Source organism: Toxotes jaculatrix, chromosome 24 (genome assembly GCF_017976425.1).
Source record: "Toxotes jaculatrix isolate fToxJac2 chromosome 24, fToxJac2.pri, whole genome shotgun sequence".
Taxonomy (NCBI): domain Eukaryota; kingdom Metazoa; phylum Chordata; class Actinopteri; family Toxotidae; genus Toxotes; species Toxotes jaculatrix.
The window spans coordinates 1,366,604-1,387,918 of NC_054417.1; the positions used below are offsets into that span (position 1 = coordinate 1,366,604).

At 44.2% G+C, this 21,315-nt stretch overlaps 3 protein-coding genes across 4 annotated transcripts; 1 reads left to right on the top strand and 2 right to left on the bottom strand.

The window, feature by feature from the left end:
* Positions 1 to 3,164: 3,164 nt before the first annotated feature.
* Positions 3,165 to 15,388, bottom strand: senp7b (SUMO specific peptidase 7b). The gene is made up of 22 exons (XM_041032274.1): positions 15,020 to 15,388; positions 14,785 to 14,892; positions 14,332 to 14,408; positions 14,071 to 14,251; positions 13,525 to 13,619; positions 13,089 to 13,252; positions 12,308 to 12,653; positions 11,880 to 12,007; positions 10,654 to 10,803; positions 9,626 to 9,659; positions 9,131 to 9,331; positions 7,878 to 8,092; positions 7,515 to 7,597; positions 7,199 to 7,315; positions 6,820 to 6,936; positions 6,497 to 6,589; positions 5,869 to 5,945; positions 5,002 to 5,066; positions 4,651 to 4,694; positions 4,495 to 4,563; positions 4,234 to 4,384; positions 3,165 to 3,694 (listed from the first exon to the last, which is right to left on the bottom strand). Exons 4-22 carry the CDS (start codon positions 14,202 to 14,204, stop codon positions 3,566 to 3,568), a joined length of 2,412 nt encoding a protein of 803 aa, XP_040888208.1. The 5' UTR covers positions 14,205 to 14,251; positions 14,332 to 14,408; positions 14,785 to 14,892; positions 15,020 to 15,388; the 3' UTR covers positions 3,165 to 3,565.
* Positions 15,389 to 17,285: 1,897 nt separating this feature from the next.
* Positions 17,286 to 19,281, top strand: LOC121177935. Of its 2 annotated transcripts, XR_005893408.1 has the most exons (5): positions 17,286 to 17,407; positions 17,971 to 18,040; positions 18,183 to 18,810; positions 18,970 to 19,165; positions 19,230 to 19,281. XR_005893408.1 is itself a non-coding variant. In XM_041032379.1 (4 exons), the coding sequence occupies exons 3-4, from the start codon at positions 18,246 to 18,248 to the stop codon at positions 19,050 to 19,052; spliced, it is 648 nt and encodes a 215-aa protein (XP_040888313.1). In that variant the 5' UTR covers positions 17,286 to 17,407; positions 17,971 to 18,040; positions 18,183 to 18,245; the 3' UTR covers positions 19,053 to 19,281. The 2 variants fall into 2 exon arrangements, 1 of the variants encoding a protein (XP_040888313.1); XM_041032379.1 differs by having other exon boundaries at positions 18,970 to 19,281.
* A 712-nt stretch (positions 19,282 to 19,993) lies between these two features.
* LOC121178226 (small membrane A-kinase anchor protein-like) lies at positions 19,994 to 20,311 on the bottom strand. Its single transcript, XM_041032789.1, has one exon. The coding sequence runs from the start codon at positions 20,309 to 20,311 to the stop codon at positions 19,994 to 19,996; it is 318 nt and encodes a 105-aa protein (XP_040888723.1).
* Positions 20,312 to 21,315: the final 1,004 nt, after the last annotated feature.

The following is a 21,315-nucleotide window of genomic DNA, read 5'->3' on the forward strand; positions in this document are numbered from 1 at the left end:
CTTGACGTGGCGTCTCCGGGCTGCCCGCTGCTCCCTCTCAGGTGAGCAGATGGGACTTTGCTGCTGGTGGAGATTTTTTTTCTCTTTGCTCTAATCCTATTTGTTAAGCTGCTGGAGTGGATGAGTGTCAGAGCCACGGTGCACCGGAGCAACGGGTCAGTCTTCCTCTGAGGAAATCAAACTAACATGCTGATTATGTTGAACAGAAAAGGTTCGAGTTTGTTCAACAGATCAGCTTCAAAGAGCTGAATTAAACTCAGACGTAATATAACAGACATCAAGTAAGACGAGCATGTTCTTACCTGGGCCCTGCTACAGCTCTAAAAGGTTCATTTCCCATGATTCCATTGTGAATATTAAATAAATCCCCATATTCAGCATTTATGATCAGTAATTATGCAATAAATTGTTAATAACACCATAATGTAGGTAAGCAGATATAAGTGGTCAGTAACTAAACAAGTGTATGAACCTTTGAGGAACAGAAGTCTGGTAAAACACAGCTGGAATAACATCAATTCTGTCTCCAGATGAGAAGTTAGAATTGCTGACACACACTTTACAGCAGTAAACATTTGAAAACGTCCTTGTATCTGCTTACAGAAAACCTTTCTGGGACTGCGTCTCTTTTCCAGTAAGACAAAGCTGCGTCCACGGTCCAGCCAGGTGGTCCCTGCAGCAGACTGATTAGAGTGGATTACCTGGACACACTGTGGGGTCACATTAAGCATTAAAAGGTCAAAGGTGATAATGGAGTGTCCGACCTCATACACCAATTATCTGCTGCAATGCACTCACGCTTTTCTCCTGTTTTCACTACATCATTTTAAATTTGACTAAATAACTAAATCAAACAGCTGAGGCTGGACAGAGAGAGGTTCCATCAACAACATCAACAACGAAATACAAACTGTTCAGCATCACTGAGACAGTTATCCTTCATCTGATTGGTCAAAACATTTTAAACAAAACCTGCAACCTGTGATTAGTGGGGAGAAAACAAAGTTGTTCAAGGGGAGAAAAAAAAAAAAGAAAAAAACTTAACAAGTTTGTTTTTTTTAGGACTTTTAAACAATTTGAGAAAATAAAAGAAAAACATTTATTCTTCTTATTTAATATATTAACATTAATATGGTATCTGGGTCGTTAATGTCAATTAAATCAATTAATAGTTATGAATGAGAAACATTTCTTCAGTATGTACTATAAATAATAATTTTCAATGACTGAATCTGTATTATTATTATTATTATTATTCCAACACTGATTTTCAGATCAGATGTTCAGAACCAGACGGATCATGAAATTAGAAACTGAACTGCTGCACGCAGGCAGTTTTCTATAATTAGGCTCGTCCTCGTCCAGACTGCCCCCCCCTCCCCGCCCCGCTTCTCCTCCCTCCATCACAGAGTCAACAATGGCGGACATCTTTTATTGGATAAAGGGATTAACGGGAAGAAGAGGGAACGAGGAGAGGCAGGAAAACGATAACGCAGGAATTCTTACTCCACAATTGCACGTGTCAGTAAAGAAGTTCTGATGTTGATCTGGAACTAGAACTGTTTACGGTATTTTCACACACTAACAGTACTGAAACACTTCCTGTTTCCCAGACAGACACTTCACAGGTGGCGTCCAGCAGGGAATCAGGATCAGTTTTCCATCTTCAGGACAGAGACTTCAGAAAGGCCCTAAATCAGCCTAATCTGAACCTCCCACCGCTCAGATTAGTGCTCTCCACAGGGCAAAGCTTGGCCTCACCACTGTCTGCTCTCAGACCCGGGTCCAGACCCAGGTCCTGAACAGGTCCTGAACAGTGGAAAAGATAACTGCAGTTAATCTGAAAAATGATGAATTCTCTAATAATAACACTAAAAACTAAATTTGTCTCTTATCTTCAGTTCAGCATTTTGTTCCTTATGTTTCTTGCTGATCAGTTTGAAGCTCAGAAATGTTAATATGGGAATTAATTAATATTTGAATTATTAAATTGAATGAAGGGTTATTTGCATCAAAGACACCGACATGTCGACATGAGCTTACAGCCACTCTGATTCTGATGTGATTACAGAGGCTCCATATTCTCATCACTGCATGTTTTCTGCTGATCACAGCCGGGGCACTGGTTGTTTGTACCCCCCTCCAGCCTGATCCAGTTAATGAGCTGTAAGCTGATTGGTCCTCAGCGGGGGGCCCTCGGATAAAACCCCGAGATTACCAAAGCAGCCCACACACAAACACACGCAGCTGCATGCACGCAAAGCACACAGGAAATGTTGTGTAGTACGAGAAGACGAGGAGGAAAATAAACACGGGGAAGAACACTAACAATAAGCACGCTGATGGTAACCCAGTGACCTTTGACCTCAGCTTAGACAAACACCAAGGACACACTCTCCTCACTTCAGACGCCTCGTTAATCAGGAAAACACTTTATACTGATTCTCTCAATATCTGCAGCTCCAGCAATAATGTTATGTGTTAATACTGGTGATGGACTTATCTACTGCACCACCACTGTTCATATTATTATTATTATTATTATTATTATGGAATATAATGCTGTCCAATACAAAACCTTCATTACTGAACATCAGAGGCTCCACAGTGGGCTGAACACGCCTCAGCGTGCTGTGATCTGGGAGAGCTGCACATCTTGGACTCATTACAATCAGATTTCCCGGTGGGAACGAAGGACGTGTCCTCGATAGAGTAAGACTGATTCAACGTCCTCCCTGGTTTTACCTGACAGGATGTTGTGCTTTATCATATTTAAGTGTTGATCAGATTCCTGAGGTGTAATTTGTTCCAAGCTTTTATCTGCATAGATCAGTTCCTCTTTTCTCTACAGCGTTTGCTCGCTGTGAACTGGATCCAGTTTTTCCATCAGTGAAAAACCAAACTGCTGCTTTATTTACAGTGAAATGCACACTTGTGCAGCGACTCGGCTCTCTGTGAGACCGACATGAAGCAGCCTTCCCTCCAAAACCACAGGAACGTTTGTTTCTTTTGGACGAGCTCTGAATGTTGTGGAAGTCTCCATCCAGTTTGAAAGCAGGTTTCAAAATAAGAGCCACCCTCCTCTGAGGAAAAGGTTTTTCAGGCAGAAAATGAAGAGGGTAGAAAGTGATTTGTAAGTGTTTTATTTTTTCCTTCCATTGCTTTTTAGAAATAAATACAAAACAGAAAAACTATTCAATTTAACATTGATCATAGTCAGGAAGAGGAAGGAGTGGAAGCTTTCATTTTGGCTTCTTCTGACTTCTGAACTTATTCTTTGAACAAAAACTGAAATCCTGTTTGAAGTCAGTTTAGGTTTCAAAATAAGAGCTGTGCTCCTCTGAAAAGAGACTGATTAATAATAAACATAAATAAGGTTTATATTGTAAAGGAGAAGAAGCAGCAGCTTGTTTTTGGGATAAATGAGTGTTATGTGCCACACTACTGCACATGTGTAAATGTTCAATCAACCAACAAGTGATATCAGCTAATAATAAACAAAACAAAAACCAAACAAACAATATCCTTTAACCTTACTAATAGGAAAAAAAAAAATTCATGGCTCCTACAAATGTTGCTGACTCTTGTGCATCTTCATGATGAGGCTTCGAATCTCCTGCCGCTTCCGATTGACTCGCTGCCGCGGAAACCAGCCGCCCAAATTGACTGGGAAGGCAAAGTGGACGATGGGGTTCTGCAGAGCCAATCAGAGGGGTGGGGGTGGGGGGGGTCCAAAATGTGTCAGAATTATTGGAGAAAATGTGGAGTCACAGTTTTCCCCCCACAAAATCTTCAACGGATAAATGAGTGGATGGATCTCAGGGTGAAAACATGAAACAGTTTCACCTGGACAGAGGCATCAGCTGTAAGGATGTCTCGTCTCAGCCTTTATCAAGCTGGACATCTGTGGCCTGTTGGTCCACATTCATTGCTGTTTTCTCATGTTTTAAAGACCAAACACTGATAATGAAAACAACCAATGTCTGCAGCCATGTGCCAGGTTAAATTTACACTGTGGTGATGATGCCCCATCACTTCACCCGTCACTGCACCCAGCTGTGGCTCATGACGGGAGAAGCACGGGGGGAAGAGGAGAGCTCACTCAGTCTAACTTCACATCTACAGTTTCCGCCTGTTCTTATTCCCCTCTAACACAGCACTGACCCCCGACCTGACCCCCACCCTCCCCAGACGACCCTGACTCAAACAGTGACAGGTCAGGTGTGTGTTTACCTGCAGGAAGCTCTCCACGTACTGCAGCAGGTACAGCCCACAGTCGCTGCAGTTGTCCTGCTGTGGAACTCTGCAGGTGTTGCTCCTGAAGTTGTAAAACGTGAAGAGCCGAGGCGTCCCCCTCCGGACCTGCCACTCCTCCTGCAGGTAGCTAAAAACACCAGGAGGGGTCAGACACGGAGCCTTCAAGAGAAACTGGTTTTTCATTCAGACAGTTTCCCATCTCTCTGTCTTCAGTGACTGTTAGAGCAGTAAACTCACTCTCTGAGGAGTCTGGCGATGCTCTCATCGTGCGTCATCTTCATCGAGTCCATGATGAGGATGCACGGCCTGGAAGGGACGAAGAGATCATCGTTTATACTCATACATATAAAAGCAAAGGTCAGAGTTGGATCTGTTTCCACAGTGAAAACACACCTGTTTAACACTGTGTCGTTCTGCCAGCCCTCCTGAGTGACCACCTACAAAAACCAACCACAGAGACCTGAGGTTCAAAACCCACCTGCTGAGTGTGAAGAGCCACAGAGCAGGACCACACATGGCCAGGATAAAAACTGTGGTGAGCAGCTGTCGCTCAGTTTGTACAGTTTATAGGCAGGTTCAGCCTCATTTAGCTGTTTAGCAGTTAAATGCAAAGTGTAAAATTTCAAAAGACAGTGAAACTGAGAGAGAACAGGTTTTAAAGGAAACGTTGTCCGGACAGAAAACTGCACGTTGATCTCTGGTTTGTGTTGCAGTTGTGTGACTGTTATGAGCTGTTATATTTACCGGTGGTGGTGGTGGTTGTGGTCTCAGACTGAGGTTTGGTTTTCCTGCCGCTCGCTCAGATCTCCCTGAAACACAGAAAGACCCTGAGTTCTCTGCTCTGACCCGCACACACACCAAACCTCCTCAGCCTGTTTGCAGCGTCACTCTCTTTTTTGTCTTCAAATAAAAAACCTGATCAATAATGAGCACGTTTCCAAATAAGATGAGAACAGAAACTGTTTTCAACACAAACTGAGGCACCTGTGACTTTTCCTCTTCTCCACAGCATCGGTTTACCCTGAGCATCGTGGGTAAAACTTTTCAAACTATTTTTCTTGGTCATTAACCTCTTCGACATTTCCTGCAGCTGCTTCACAATAAAAGCTTTGGAGTATAGATTCCAAGAAAAACTGTATTTCAAACAGGAAATGAAGAAAGCCGTTTGGATGATGGGGATGGCTGGATGTTCACAGAAAAACAATGAAGGGAAAATGGGCAGAGGTGATGAAAAATAAAACCGTACTTTCCACAAACTTTTTCCTTTCTTTGGATAAGTTTAATTACAGACAATAAAGATAAAAGTGATTAAAAAAAAGAAGTCTACCACCAAAAGCTGGAGCTTCGTGTCCTCAGAGGAGAAGATATTTACATCTGGAACCTTTAATCCTTTAATGCTTGGTGTGAAAAATTCCAACATGTAGTTTCAATCAGAGCTGGGGGAACACTCTGCCCCAGATACCCCACAACTGCCCCTGAGGGATGGTAAACAACACCAACACGTCTGGTGACCATCACAGACATTCTGCTCAGCATTACTGAGGCCGCACAACACCCTGAAGCTGCCACAAACACTTTTTCTACAAGTGTAAACCAGCAGCAGCAGCTCACCCGCTCGACTGTGAAAGACCTCGTACCGGACTTTCTCCCGACTCGGGAAGCATATCATCACCAGGAACCAGTGAGCCCTGAAATATAATTACAACATTTCAGTCAGTGCAAACATGTTGTTAGGTTCAATACACAGTCCTGGATCTATAACTGCATCAGCTGGAAAACTACTGCCGACCATTCTGATAATGAGCAGGATCCTTTCTTTACAGCAGACCTGTAAAACTCAGCTCTTCTGATTCTGGTCAGATGAGAGTTTAGTGACACAGCAACCAAACGGCAGAGAGAAGCAGCGTCTGGTAAAATCATTGACAAGCATCAGAAATGATCCGACAGAGGTGACGTGAGTCAGTGTGTTCCCCCGTTGGCAGGTAGAGACACTGATGAAGTGCTTGAATGAAAGTAGAATTACAGGGTTTTTATTTGAATGTCCCAACAGAGGACAAACTGGCGTCTTTAAATCTGGGACAAAGAGCTGAGGTCAGCTCTGTGGGCTCCTGAATCTGTCAGTGGGTCAGAGTGGGTAAAAACCACTTCCACTTAAGTCATGAAAACCAGCTTATATACGGTTTTAGAACATGAAACATCACATCACGTGTGTCGCAGTGAAATCCACACTTTTTCTTACCCTTGATTGACAGGCACGAACAGGAAGTCTTTGGCGAAAATGTCAACGTGGCGAGTCCATGTCTTCACCCTCTGATGCCTCATGTGACAATCACTGAAAAAAGGATGAAACAAAAGTTACGCTACGTGACTGTGTCCGAGTCCGAGTCCACACAGGGTCATGAAGTTCCCTCCACTGCTTTAAAAATCACACAATTCTCAACTTTGACTAAATTCATTTCAAAAACTCACATAATTAAATAACGGGATCTAACGGGCATCACATCAGTATCAGTAAAACATTTCAACTGAGAATGGGTTAGGGTTAGGGTCCGTGCTTCTTACGGGACACAGTCGTCCTCCCCGGCAGCTCTACGTCTGCTCAGCTGTTTGTAGAAAAAGCTGCTGAAGACGTGACTCCGCTCGGCCACAGAGCCGCCGACTCCCTCCAGAAGGAGATACCTGCAAGCGGAGGAGACGATTCAGGACACTGACCTCCTCTAGTGGTGACTGAGTGTTGTACACATACTGAAGCTTCAGGTTTCAGAGTGGAGCTGAGGTTTGCTCACTGTCACCACACAGATTTCTAACCACTGCCACAGATTACTACAACGTGACATTTGGAAATCTTTCTCTGCGACACAGAATCTTTTCACGGCTGTGAACTAAAGACAGAACAGGTGAAAACATAAAGACATCTGATGTCCTCATCTGTTTGACTGACTTGAGGTAGAAGTCGATGATAACGTCGTTGAGGAACTCGCCATCGTCCAAACAGGCCAGGTCCTCCTTTGTCACCGAGATCTGGCCTTTACAAGGCGCAGCAGGGTACTGGATCAACCTGAACACCAAACACAGGGTTAAATCAGAAAAGTCTGATTCCGGTTAACAAACCAAAAGAAGCTGCTCGTAAACCTCCTTTTAATTCCACTGTCATGATTTGAAAACTTTGCCAGATCTTCGATGAAGAATCGGATGATTTCAGCTGCTGATTATTTTCAGCTCAGGTGAATGTTTGGGACGAGCTCTGGTGCTTTTACCTGGTAGGAAGCTGCTGCAGCCCAGCAGAGCTCAGGCGCCACTTCTTATTCCTCTCACTGCTTCTCACCTGACTGGACGTTTGCTGAAGACAGACAGAGAAGATGTTACTCTGACACTCAGGTGATAATTACTGTTCAACAACAGGTAAAGTCTCAGTCAGGGAGATTTTCACAGCATAAAGAGGCACAGACAACGGTCAGAGGAGGTGAAGGAAGAGTCTGACAAGGGAAAGAGGGAGAGAAGGAAGGAAGGAAAGGAGGGAAAGAGGAAAAGGAATCAGGAGAGAAAGAGAGGGAAGGAAAAAGGAAGGACAAAAGGAAACAAGAGACTGAAAGAGAGGAGGCAGGAGGCAGGAGTCTTACTGCAGATTGACCCAGGAGTCTGAGGAGGTACTGGTCCAGAGGAGGAGGACAGCTTTGGAGGAGCAGCAGCCCGTCGGTCCAGTCCAGAGGGGAGGTCGGCCCACCAGAGTATCCCCTCCTGTACTCCTCCGTGTCCAGGATGGAGGCCAACACAGCCTCCTGGAACTCCTGCAGCTGCTCCTTCAACACCAGCAGGAGTAAGGAACAGAACGGACCTGAAGAGACCAGGAGGAGAAGGGTTAGAACTGGACCAATGTGACCACTCTCTACATGTATCTGGTCTCTGGACATCTATCAGCCCAGTCTTCCCAATTTAAACCAGTCTGTGGTTGTATATTGGCCCAGTTTGCCCAGCTGTACACGTGGATGCTTCTCTCCTCCTTTTGTCTTGTGTTTCCACCCACAGGGCTGCTGGCAGCCGTCTGTGTTTTCCTCATACAGACGATTTCACAGCCGTAATCAATAAACTGGGACCTGAATACCAATTTCGTACCATAACATGCAAATGTCCTGGTATGACAATAAAGTTCCTTGATCCTTGATCCTAAATGTGGCCGGACCAGAAACCCACCCTCTAAGTCCCTGTGATTGGCCGGCAGCTGAGGAGAAGGCGTCTGATTGGCTGTCTGGTTCCTGCCCAGCGCTGGCCGCAGGATGCAGAAGTCGTCAAAAGTAAATTTTCCATGAAGCTTCACAGCTCCAGTCAAGCCTTCATTGAGAAAATCTTGATTTTTGGAGTGCCGGGAACACAGTGCAGGGAACACGGTGCAGGGAACACGGTGCAGGGAACACGGTGCCGGGAACACGGTGCAGCAGCACGTGCTGTACGGTCTGCTGCTTCAGCTTCCGGTCAGCTGTCACTGCTGGTCCACTGCTCATTATTTCTCTTCTTCTTTTTAAATGAAATTCAGGAACTTTGTCTTTAGTTGGTGTTTAAGGTCCAAGCAACTGACTGTGCCAACACATTACTGATCTGTTTATTCACCAGTGTGTGCAGAAGAAGCACAGCGACTTGTTTTCATCTGTGTTCAAGCTGAAAAGTTAAATCAGTAAAATAAAATAACAGAAACACCAAAGTTCATGAAGAGACGTGAGGCGAGTGTTTGTAGATATTACACGTCAAACGTACGTTTAAATATTCGTTGTTGTGGGACTGAGCGTCAAACACAGAGGAGCTGAAGCGTGTTTTCTTCTTGCCTGTTTCAGTTGTCTCGTTTCAGCAGGGAAATGTGAATGAATGCAGCGTTCTTCACCTGAGAAAGTGAAGCAGTGGATGGCCGACAGCTCCCTCCGCAGCAGGTTGGCCTGAGCGTTCGTCACCCACAGGAAAAGCAGCAAGGGGGCCGGACCTTTCCAACCAGCCAGCAGAGTCCCGTCCTGAGCCACGCCTCCATCCCACAAACCATAACCCCGAACCTCAGACGCCACGATGCTCAGCTTCCCCTCCTTGACTCCTGGCACAGAGACAGTGAAGAAACAGAACAGGTTTGATTTTTCCTGCTGCAGTGGAACGTAACGTGTGACTCAGAGTTATGAACTCGTCAGTGGATTAAGTTTATTCAGATCAAACCAACTTTTCACTGTGGAAAACAAACCTTAGCTTAGTCAACAGTCAATGCTCAGAGAGAAAAGGTCAAAACATTTCAAGAGTAAAGTCAAAACACACAAAGGAGAAAGTTCTACAGGGATTTACCAGAAAAATACAATAATAATAATAATAATAATCTGTCATTAAAAGGTGTTTTTACCTTTGACAGGTAAGGTGATGCCGTATTTAGTGATCTACACAGAGAAGAGACACACGTTAAAGTGGAAATGTTGTGTTCACTATCATCACACACAGCTGGTCCGGGGCAGAAACACAAAACACAGAAAACATATTTCTTCTTGTAAGTTTCAGGCAGATTCCCTGACGTGCTGACCCACTAACCTCCTCCTCTCCTGCTCTCCTTCTTTTTACGGTGCGCTAATTGAAGACGGCACTCCGCCACCAGACCTCACGCTACGACTCAATTGCTCGTTAAAGACTGAAATTTTAACGTTTTACAGCCTCGGCGGGGAGCCTCTCTGCTTTCACACTAAAGTTTGACTCGCTTCCCGCTGCATCACCTCTGCAGGGCTGTGGGAGGGGCTTTCTGTTGCTGCTGCCATGACGATGCTTTGGTGTTTTCCATCGACTCCTGAGTTCATCCAAAGTTGTCAAAGTTTTGGCTCAAAGTCAACTTGTTGCACATTTGTTCGTATTTCTACTTTTATTCTTCCATTATACTGACACTTTAGTTTAAGAGTGCAGGCATGCACGCACACACACACACACACACACACACACACACACACACACTCACACACAATAAAACAAACAGAAAAAACTAGTGTAATGAGAGAACACTGGAAAACACGTAAATTATTAAAACTACAGTACAACCAGCAGAATACAATTATGGGCCAATCTAGTGTGTGTGTGTGTGTGTGTGTCTGTGTCTCTGTGTGTGTGTCTGTGTCTCTGTGTGTGTGTCTGTGTATGTGTGTGTGTGAGAGATCTGGAACAAGACATGGAAAAACAGAAACAAGGTGAAAGTGTTGGAGTTGGGGCAGAGACGCTGAAATGTCCAACAGCAGTAAACACACCTCTGAAAGTGTTTCCTAACCTGAACATACATTTAACATACGTGTGTCCATACATGAAGAGGAATCACATGTACTGAGAGTGTCACCAGCAGAAAGCTGTGCGTGGCTGCAAGAGCAGTGAACTCTGGGAAACGTCCGCCGTACTCACCGTTATCTTTCCATTGGCCTCCGAATGTGTCAGACCATCGTGAAGCGACGTGAACTCCAGCTGCAGGAACGCAGACGGGATCCGTGTCAGCGGCCAGTCGACACCTTCATCATCAGTGGAGTCACAAACCGGCTTCCCAGCCTGTTGACCCTGTCAGACAACACCCAGGTACACAGTCAACACCTGGGTGAGACGGCAGAATTTCACCATTCAGCCTGAGGACACAGCGTCTCCCCGTGTTCTTCCAGCTAAAGGAGCAGAGCTGACGCAGCAGTTTCTACATGAGTAATGAGGCATCAGCCACTCAGATAATTCATCTCATCTCATTCATGATCTCATTCATGCTTCTACAAGCAAAACGTTGAGTCGTGTAAAGAAACGTGTGACGGGACAAGATAAAAAGACTTGACACGACTAAACACCAGGCACTGAAAGCACTGTCTGACAGTAACTGGATGTGAGTAATAAACATGTTTCTCAACACTGGACAGCAGATGGACACACATCACCTTTACTCAGAACCACATGTGGGTCACACTCAGCCCGTGCACTCCTCCTGTGATGGGACAATAACCTGTTTTTACGAAGCTTCTCAGCTGGTTTCAGGATCAGTGTCAGTAAACAAACACTCAACAGTCTATTCAGATCCAATCTGGCTCTGCTCAGTCCCACCGGGGGTCTGACGACTGTTTACAGGCCTGCAAAGCTCCAAACCAACCACATGACTCACTTTAACCTCAAACACACAGCAGAGTCCACACACAGAGACCTGAGACCCAAACTAGGTCAGTCCTCCAGGAAGACAGGAGGACAAAATGAGCTGGAAGCAGACCAGACCACAGCCCAGTTTCAGATCAGATGGCTGTCGTTTGTCATTTTTCTATCAAAGCTCTAGTTATTTTGAAAGTTGTGTGGACACAGTCATAATATTAAGTTAAACATTAGTTTCATATTTTTCACATAAGTTACTAACTTGCGTGAAAAAATGATCTCATTCACGTTTATGAGCTGTTGTTTTCTTCTTGTTCAGAGGAGCTGTTCCTGCTCACAGGAGACGATGCAGATACCGTAAACCCACAGTGACACAGGCTGATGGATAAACGCTGACGAAGAGAAAGTCTGAGTAAAGTGAAGAGTTTGAGATATGTTTTCTCTTTTCTGTCCTGCGAATCACCCCGAACAGGAAGCACTGCCATAGTCTTGTTTGGCTCAGGTGTGTCTCCTACCTGTTTCTTTTCCAGGTCTCTTAGACTGCTGCAGCTTTGTGACGTCCCCATCGCTCTGTCTCCATCGTCTCCATCGTCCTCACTCTCCTCTTCCTCCTCACTCTCCTCTTCGTCCTCACTCAACACAACTGAAAATGAAAAGAGGATCACAAATAAATTCAATCAGCATCTTTAGGCACAGCAAGTTACTTTGGCATGTGAGAACTTTGTGCTGATATTAATTAGCAGACAAATCTGTGAGGAACTCAAACTGTTGACAGATTCAGCTGAAATGTTCCATTTCAAACCGTCTCTGATGTGAAAAGCAGGAGTTCAGACTGTGCAGCTTTTCCTCTTTAACCATGAAACTATACTTTCTGTAAATCTGGTCAACAGTGCTTTGTCCACTCTTTAAGGACATCACAGTAGATACAGTTTGACATTAAAACCTGGTTCTAGCCTGGTCTCCGGGTTCTGGCCGTACTCACTGGGTTCTGCTGGACTCAGTTTGTGTTTCTTCGGTCGAAGATGCGGGACAGCCTTCTTCTTTTCAAACTCCCTCCACCTCTGTCTCTTCTTCTCCCTCACATCCTCCTTCAGGTTACTGCTGGCAGCCATCCACACCGTCCTGTCCAGACTCCGCTTCCTGTCCGGCGTTGTCTTCAACGTCTTCACCGAGCAGGATGGAGGTCTCCGGAAGACAGTTCTGGGCGCATCTGACATCTGATCTGAACTCGAGAGAGTCGAGCTGTTGTTCGGCTTCAGAGAAGAGTCAGAAGAGATTCCTCTTTTGCTCTGGAACAACAAACGAGAGAAGAGAAATTCTCTAAGTTTATTATTCTACACAGAGGAGGAGCCACTTCTAACACCGTGAGATGTTGGGTAAATGTTTTCTCTCTCATATTGCACTGAATCACATGTCATCACTGAACATGTTTAAACATCTTGATTTGCTTTCAATTTTTAAATCTTAAAAAAAACTTTAACTCCTTTTTCTATTTAACGTTATGATTTAATGATTACGCTGAAATGCAAACTTCAGAAAAATCTTTAGGAAAAATCTCAGTTTTTAAAGATTTTGTGTTTCTGCAGTTTGTAACCTGCCGACAGCCCCACATCATTCATGCTGGTGTTTCACTGGAGGACAAAGTTGTCAATCATATGCTTTTTGAGCAATGACCACGCCCACCCTGAGCATTCAGAATCCTGTTCATGACCTTTAACCCTTACCTTCCCTTCAGCAGGGTCCCGTCTCGCCACACCTGCGCCAGTCTCGACTCTCGTTGGCGTTCTCACTCCCTCTGTCAAAGGACTCCCAGCATGCTCTTCAGGATACAGCTTTAGCAGAGTGTCAATCAACAGCATAGAGGCAGCGTCAGTCAACGAGGGAGAACCTGCAGGTAAAAACATAGACAAGAGTGAGGATCAGTGTCATGTTGATGGGCTTTTAAAGGTAACGCCTGTCCTGTATGATCAGAACTGATAGATAATCAACAATAATGTTATAATCATGCATTTCCAAACACGTGCTACAGAAAACGTCTGCACAAATAATGAATTCAGCTCTAACACACCTCACAAACTGTGTGTAAACTGTAACCTGTTTTCTTCAGCTGTGCACATCAAATTAACTCTGATCTAATGAAGCTTCCAATTAATATTTTACCGGAGGATTCAACACTGTTCTCCTGTGCTGGAGACAGATGCGTGAAGGTCACCACACGCTTCGGCAGTAGGCCTGACGACCTCCTGGGCGGCCGTCTGGTGGACGAAATGAGAGATGGCAGTTCAGTAACAAAAAAAAAAAAACTCACTGCAGAAATCTCCATTTGGTTTAACTCTCCTCTAAGTTAATTTCTAACTGAGCACGCACACAGTTACGCCTCGGCCTGAACTGGTTTAAAGAGCTGTTTGTCACACATTTAAATCCAAATGCTTTTTTAATTTATTTACCTACTTTTACAAGTTTAATTCCCTTTATTTAACCTTTTTCTTACTTATTTCCACACACCTAATCCATATAGAGATTAAATATATATATATATACACTAATTAATTTTATCAGAACTGAACAAAATCTCCTTTGTTCATCCTCAATGTTTCCTTTCTTTCACCTTTGTCTTTTTCATTCTCATATTTTCCACATCCTTAAATGTAAATCATGTGATGTCTCATCTTAATTTATTAAATTTAGTGTCATGTGTGAACTGACCGGTTTAGCGGTATGATTGAGAACGTGAGTGCTGTCTGTAACAGCTGTTCGCTCCTCAAGCCTCCTGGTGATCTGTCATTGGCTGCTGACGCTGTACACCTGTTTGGACTGTTGCGTTTCGCCGGCGTTTTCATCACGTCTCTGGGCTGGTGTTTACACTGTGTGCTCACAGAAAGACGAACTTCATTAGAAGCATTTTAATGCAGATCAAGTTCAGCCTGAACTCTGTAGCTCTGCCGATTCTAGGAGTGTTTTACAAACCTCCGTCTGTGTGAGCCCTGTGTGTTCCCAGAATGCGTACTGTCAGCTCCCCCTCTGCTGGGATGATCTCCACAACTCTGCTCAGATAAAACGAGACAGATCAGAATGAAAACAGATTCCAAACTTCCAGATTCTCTCCAACACAGATATTTTCAATCTGTAAACCATCTCTTATTTGTCTCTTACATCCTCTTCAAATGCAGCATACCACCTTAGTTAGCATGTGCTGTAAATGGAATCTAAATGGACCAACAAATAAAAGAATACCATACAACCTTTACAGATTCAACAGATCTTTCACGCCATAATCATGTATACCACGCATATTGTGTTGCCTCAAACATTAGTAAAACCACCTTAAAGTTCCCAGAAACTCAAACAGATCAGCTATATTACTTTAAAAGGCACCACAGTTTGCACAGACCCCCTACAGAGATAGTCGAGTAATACCACCTTAAATTGTGAGGCAGGGCTCCGCAGGTGGGACAGTGGTGACTGCAGGTGCAGGTGGGTGGATTCACTTGGCTGTTTCTTCTTTGGGATTTTTAACGGTGATTGCATCTAAACAAACAAACAAACAAACAAACAAACAAACAAACAAACAGTAAAGAAACTCAGAAAAAAAAGAAGCACAAAAAACTGCTGCAACAATCCCATCTGGTGGCTGTATGGAGACCATGCAACATACCATGGTTGTCATACCAAACTCCATTCAAAAACAAGTGGTTTTAAAATGCGATCTTACTGGATTTCATAAAACATGGCTAAAACAACTTTTGATGAACAAAACTGAGACCTGAGCTGGATTAATAAGCAGCTGTTTCCATATGCAGGTGCTGGGGCAGACCTCCATAACAGAAAATAACCATTTACAAAACAGCGACAACAAAAACAATTTCACGACTTCTTGTTAAACGCTCGTAAACTCTCCGGCCTTCATGTGGTGGGAAGCACGTGATGTCCGCTTGGCAAAAGCAAAAAAAAAAAAACTATTTTAAGACCACGTTCCTGTCATTTTGTGCGCTGCCGGTCCGAGCAGGAGAAGCTCTCATCAAAAACTCGGTACGAACGACAACCCAACAGAGAGCAGCTGACGGGCTTCTTCTTTCGTCTAATGGCGGTTGTCAGACAGATTTTGGACGCATTACCGCCCCCTTCTGCACCGGATGGTAGATCACTACAGTTCCACCGCACTAACATCCAATTCTTCTAAAAACCGGACGAGAGCCCTGCGCCCTCTCAGAGCGTCAGGTGTTTCTCATTAGCAATGAAGTAAATGTTCTCTCTTCATGTTGGTAACACCATTAAAGCCTGAATTATTTGGTATTTGGACTGAATATTTCCACGGACAGTAATTTAATATACAACACAGAGAGATTAACGTGTACAGAATAAAGAGCAAAGCAGGTGGACAGAGATTTAAAAACTGATCAACCTTTGTGCTGCTGATTATGTTCAGTACGCGATGTCATGACAGAGGATGGATGTCATAATGTATGATGTGACTGTGTGTCAAATGTATGTATTGCAACTTACAAATTAACTTTCAGGAAAGCGTGTGGTGGCGCAAACATTTTGCTGCGGCCCGGAGGCTATACTCCTAAACGAAATTTCACCTGTACTTCTGTGCAAGTGACAATAAAGTTCCTATCCTATCCTATGTGATTATGAGCAAAGATGAAAAACAGAAGTTGAAAAAATATGAATTAAAAAGAATTCAGGCTACCTGAATTGTCCGTTCGCTTGATACCATGCGCAGTCACCTGGATGGTTAAACTCACCTGAGATCACAGAGCTTGATTCAGAGTGCAGGTGTGTCAGCAGCGTATCAGCTCCTCCCAGTGTTCGCTCGTACATCAGCTCGTTTAGTCTGTCAAACAAAACAACAAACCTTGAGAGCCCTTATATAATATTATATTGTTATATTATTGTTATATTATATTGAATTATGCTTTATTATATAGTAAAAGTTCTTCCCACCACTGGTATTGCCACTTCCAAACTACTTGTGAGCAATACTGAAGTTTCAAATGATAAGTGAATAATTATCATTGTTTACTTGGATTTAAAATGAGAGGATTTGTTTTCTTCTCAGTGTCGGACCTGAGATCTAAAATCATCTGAACTAAAAAACACTGTATATATTCATTTACTGAAGGACAAGCTGACTGTGACCAGCAGGGGGCACTGTGGTAACACTACTGTCTGCACACACACACACAGGTAGCGAGCGTGTAACTGTGTACAGAAGCATGTGTGTAAATTCAGGCCTTGTTGCTGCAGCTCTGATTATTCATCTGTCACACTGCTCTCTCTCTCTCTCACACACACCTGTGTGCATCTCTCTCAGCGGTAACCATGGTTACAGTGGTAATGTGAATAAATGACATCATATAGAATAAGTAAATAAACATTAGCTCTGGATTCCTTCATATTAAAATTAGCATTTCTAATCAGTGACCCTCAATTTACACTGCACTGCACAAAAAAACATTAAAGAACCCAGTACTGACACAACAAGGATTTAAATAACTGCACAATTTGTATTGAGTATACCTGCACGCAACAACCAGATTACAGAAAAGGGGTTTTACAGAGACCCCTAGTGGTTCGTTTTTAATACTGCAATAACTAGAATGACCTATAAACTACACCATCACCTCCTCATCACCTGCTACAGTCATTTCCATTCAGATACCTCAGCAGCACATCTGAAGAGAGACACCACTGGGTGTCACATACTGCCTATGCCACGGGTCAAACGTGTTTACAATGAATATCCTTCAAATACAAAGAAAATTCAGAACAATGTTAAAACTGCAGTTTCTATTCTGTGGCAGTGTGTAGCAGTGAAACCTCAGAGTGAAACCAGCTGAGGGGAAACAGTAAAGCTGCTGGTGCCTTTTTCATCTGAATTTAAATTTCTCAGGTAAAAGTCTCCGCCTCTCTCTCCACCTGCCCTGTACGCTGACGTGCTGAGACAAGAATGCAGCTGTGCGAGATAGGCTTTATTAATTACAGTGCATCCTCTATACACTGACAGAAGGCCCAGTGTTTGACTGCCATCCAGGAGCATGTAAGTACAAGACTTCTGTCATTAGAAATGTTTCTCATGGAGGAATCGCTCTTTCAGGTGAAACTTTTCAAACTATTTTGCAGCATTTGAAATCTAATCGAATAAAACAAGAATGCTGATTGGATTAGGTGTTTCCTGCAGAGGAAAGCGGAAATATTTTCTGCTTTATCATTGAAGCTTCTTGTCAAATTCAAAGTCAAAATCAGGAGGAAAGTTTTGATTTGTTCCCAGAAACCTACAGGACTCAGTGTGAGAAGAAGCAAACCAGCACTGCTCTGAAACTTCAGCTGAAAGGCTGAATCTTTGTATGGTTGTTAAAGTTCTGCAGCGTTTTCCAAACTTACAGGCTTCAGTTCAAAAATGCTAAAAACAAGGCGACTCATAGGTTTCTGAACGGCTGATATTTTCTGGGTATTAAGTTTTCATCTTATGCTAAAATATACTGCTGGGTTTTTTCTTAATGCGGCGCCATTTGCCAAGCCCATAACCTTCCCTCTGTCTGGTCAAACTGGTTCAACTGAAAACTGATCGGGCTCCTCCCTGTTGTCTTTCATTTATTGTAGTGTATCATAAAGGAATCACCTGCGACAGAGACGTGACGCTGCAGACAGAAAATGTTCAGCACCAGTTCAGGTAGGACACCGTTTCTTTCTCAGGTCATTTTAGGACAAACGGTGTGAAGCTATGTTGTCACAGCTGTTTTTTTTCCAGATGTTGCAGATTTATTCTTGAAGTAAATGTCCTTATTTCCATTTTCTAATTGATGCTCCTACAGACAGCCACCCCTCAGGCTACGACCTGGGCCCCAAGCCAGGGGACCAGGGGCCTCATCAAGGTCATGATGGAAGCCACGGGTCTGGAGGTGGGAATGCAAAAGATGATCGCCATGGAGGAGATCGCCATGGAGATGATCGCCATGGAGGAGATCGCCATGGAGGAGATCACCATGGAGATGATCGCCATGGAGGAGATCGCCATGGAGATGATCGCCATGGAGGAGATCGCCATGGAGATGATCGCCATGGAGGAGATCGCCATGGAGATGATCACCAAGGAGATGATCGCCATGGAAGAGATCACCATGGAGATGATCGCCATGGAAGAGATCACCATGGAGATGATCGCCATGGAGATGATGATGACAGCCACCGGAGACGCAGCCCTGACCATGACCACGACCACCACAGGGATCGACATGGAGACCGTGAACACAGACGTGACCACAGCCCTCGTCGCCGTGGGAGCCACAGCGGCGGAAGTGGCGAAAGCGGCAGCGAAGATGAGCACGGCGGCCATGGAAAACACAGGCGCAAACACAAGCACGGTCACGGTCATGGGCACGGCCACGGCCGTGGGCGTGGGCATGGACGAGGGGGTGGAAACTGGTAGAAAGGAAAATACAGGTGAGACATAAACATGGTTCTTACATGAACATGTTTCCTGCCAAAGCTGGATCAGTGTTTTCCACAGAGTTCACATTTTAAGGGGTCACAGGTGGAAAAGTTTGAAAGCCTTTCTCTCCTGACTGAATTTTCTCTGCTTTGTCTCACTTTGACTTCCAGGCGGTGGACACATTGACCAGCAGAGACTCCACCTGCCTCTGTCCTCTCCCTCTGAAAGAAACATTAAGAGACACAGTGTTTGATAGTCTTCTCCCATCCGCTCATAATAAACCCACAGTACAGTACGTGTCGACCTGCCTGCAGCCTTTGACAGTCGGCAACAACTCGACATGACGGCTGCAGGAACCAAACTGAGAAAGTAATATAGTTAATATTGTGTGCTGCACAGAGTGGGAGCAGGAAAGTACACCAGCAGTGAAACCGGCTGATGCTGTATTTCTGCACTTCAATAAAATGTTTTGAAGACACTAACTCTCCTACAGAGTCCTTCTTTATACTGAATCCAAATATATACTTCACAGATCCATGGTGCTTTTTTTGTGGATTCATGTCCAAATTCCAGATGAGTGACAAACAGACATGAAAGGCTGAGGAAACACCGACTTAACCCTGACTAACCTCTGGTTATGTTTTCACAGAAACGGTGCAGCCTGTGCGGTAAACATGTCGAATGACGAGGTCGTCCTGTCGAACAGGTGTCTGACACGTGTAATTTTCCCTCTGACAGAGGCAGAAAATGATCAGGCAGCTCACTCGTGTCAGAGATACTGAACAACATGATCCAACTGTGCTTTAATCAACAGAACACAGCCTGTGTAAACAAACCAGATTTGGAAGGCAGATAATCGCTGGTGATTTTCCTCAGTTGGACCATGCTGTGATCACAGGAGAAGGATTAGAAACTGGAGGTAATACAATCATCAGGAGACAAAGGCGTGTCCATAAAGTCTTTGCAGGTTCTGGGTAATGATAATCTGCTCACTACGCTCTTGTTCCCAGTTCTTCTTCTATTCAACATCAACATGAAAGCATTTGGCTGTGGAGGGGCCACATCCCTCCAGCATCACAGCATCAGACAGCATTTCAACACTTTCACCTGTTGGCTAATGGCTCGTTTAACAGCTGAAACACACTCTTTCAGTCCTGGTTCAGTCAAAAACTTCATGATGTTGTTGACTTCTGCTCATATCACATAATCACACTCAGTGTCAATGAAAGGCAGGTCCCTGTATTGGATCTCCACCTCCCAGCAGAGCTGCAGAGCCTGAGCAACGATATCCTCCGACATCTTCTGAGCCAAGTCCAGTATCGGTTTGCTGACTGGAGGGAGGACAGAAGGACAGCCATCAGCCACCGTCTCCTCTGGACCGACAGAACTTTTAGTCTCCTTCACGTCCTCGAGGAAGGCTTTTGCTTCATTGTCTCTCTGTTTGTTGACGACAGCTTCCTTCTGTTTGTCTGAGCAGGACGGAGACCAGCATCTCGACTCATTACTTCCCATTTCACAGACACGCCGGGAGAACAGTCGACTTTTTACCAGGACAAGCATTTGACAATAAGCTCAATGACTGTGGAAAGAAACAAAGAACCATTAAAAGTATATTTCAAACTCGTCCACAAGGAAGAGGACTGTGTGTGTCTCCTTTGGACAAAGACGTAAGTTTCTGTTTAACCAATAACACACCAAACATTTAAGAAAAGTATGTCCATTTAAAGAAGAAAACATGAATGAATAATGAAATATGGAGGACATAGTCTATGAAAGTTGTCGACCACAGACTTTGTTTCTCCACTGGCTTTCACATTACCTGGGTTAATTAGAAGAATATCTACAGACTTTTCACAGGATGATAACCAGTCAAAAAACATCACTTGTCCAATCTGAGGAACTTTTGCTAAAAGTTGGAAAGATTTTTCTTTTTTAAATCCAGTACTGCAGCAGGATAAAGACAAAATATTATGTCTGAACACTGAGAGTTAGAATCGTTTACCCTCTGCTCTGTGTCCCGGCTCCTCCCTGGACTCTGAGCACGTTAATTTCAGGTTTCCACGACCTTCAGAGCTGCTGATCAACAGGCAGCTGAACCCGTTTCCTCCTGCTGCTGGGTGGGTGGGTGGTGGGAGGAGCAGCTTGCTCTGCACCAGCCAAAACACATCATTGTATCCCCTAGATATCAATAATCAAATCAACAGAAACTGTTCTCATCTCTTCCACGCTGCAGCATCAGTCTCTCTCTCTCTCTCTCTAAGATTTTAAAGGTATTTAATCACACAGTCTTATTTTCATTGTTCTTGATTTCAGGGGTTGTACCTTTAAAGTTAGCGTCTGTTGAGGGAAAAAACAGTGTGTCCTCAGGTCAGCAGGTGATGGTGCCTTCACAGTCAGTGCAGAGGGTGGGAGCATTTCTCAGGGCAGATGCAGGTCTGGTCCATCTGGTGGCAACATGAATGACGATGATGTCCCAGAAAGAAGTTGGTCTCTGATCCAAAGAGCTGCGGTTCTTT

What these genes read in the sequence shown, in the direction of transcription:
- senp7b (XM_041032274.1), bottom strand. Translation starts at nt 14,204, where the DNA reads ATGAAAACGCCGGCGAAACGCAACAGTCCAAACAGGTGTACAGCGTCA. An exon ending in GACTCCTGGGTCAATCTGCA is followed by an intron (nt 7,598 to 7,877) that starts GTAAGACTCCTG and finishes GTCTGTCTTCAG; the next exon opens with CAAACGTCCAGTCAGGTGAG. An exon ending in CACAACCACCACCACCACCG is followed by an intron (nt 4,695 to 5,001) that starts GTAAATATAACA and finishes TGGTTTTTGTAG; the next exon opens with GTGGTCACTCAGGAGGGCTG.
- LOC121177935 (XM_041032379.1), top strand. Translation starts at nt 18,246, where the DNA reads ATGATGGAAGCCACGGGTCTGGAGGTGGGAATGCAAAAGATGATCGCC. An exon ending in TGGTAGAAAGGAAAATACAG is followed by an intron (nt 18,811 to 18,969) that starts GTGAGACATAAA and finishes TTTGACTTCCAG; the next exon opens with GCGGTGGACACATTGACCAG.
- LOC121178226 (XM_041032789.1), bottom strand. Translation starts at nt 20,311, where the DNA reads ATGGGAAGTAATGAGTCGAGATGCTGGTCTCCGTCCTGCTCAGACAAA.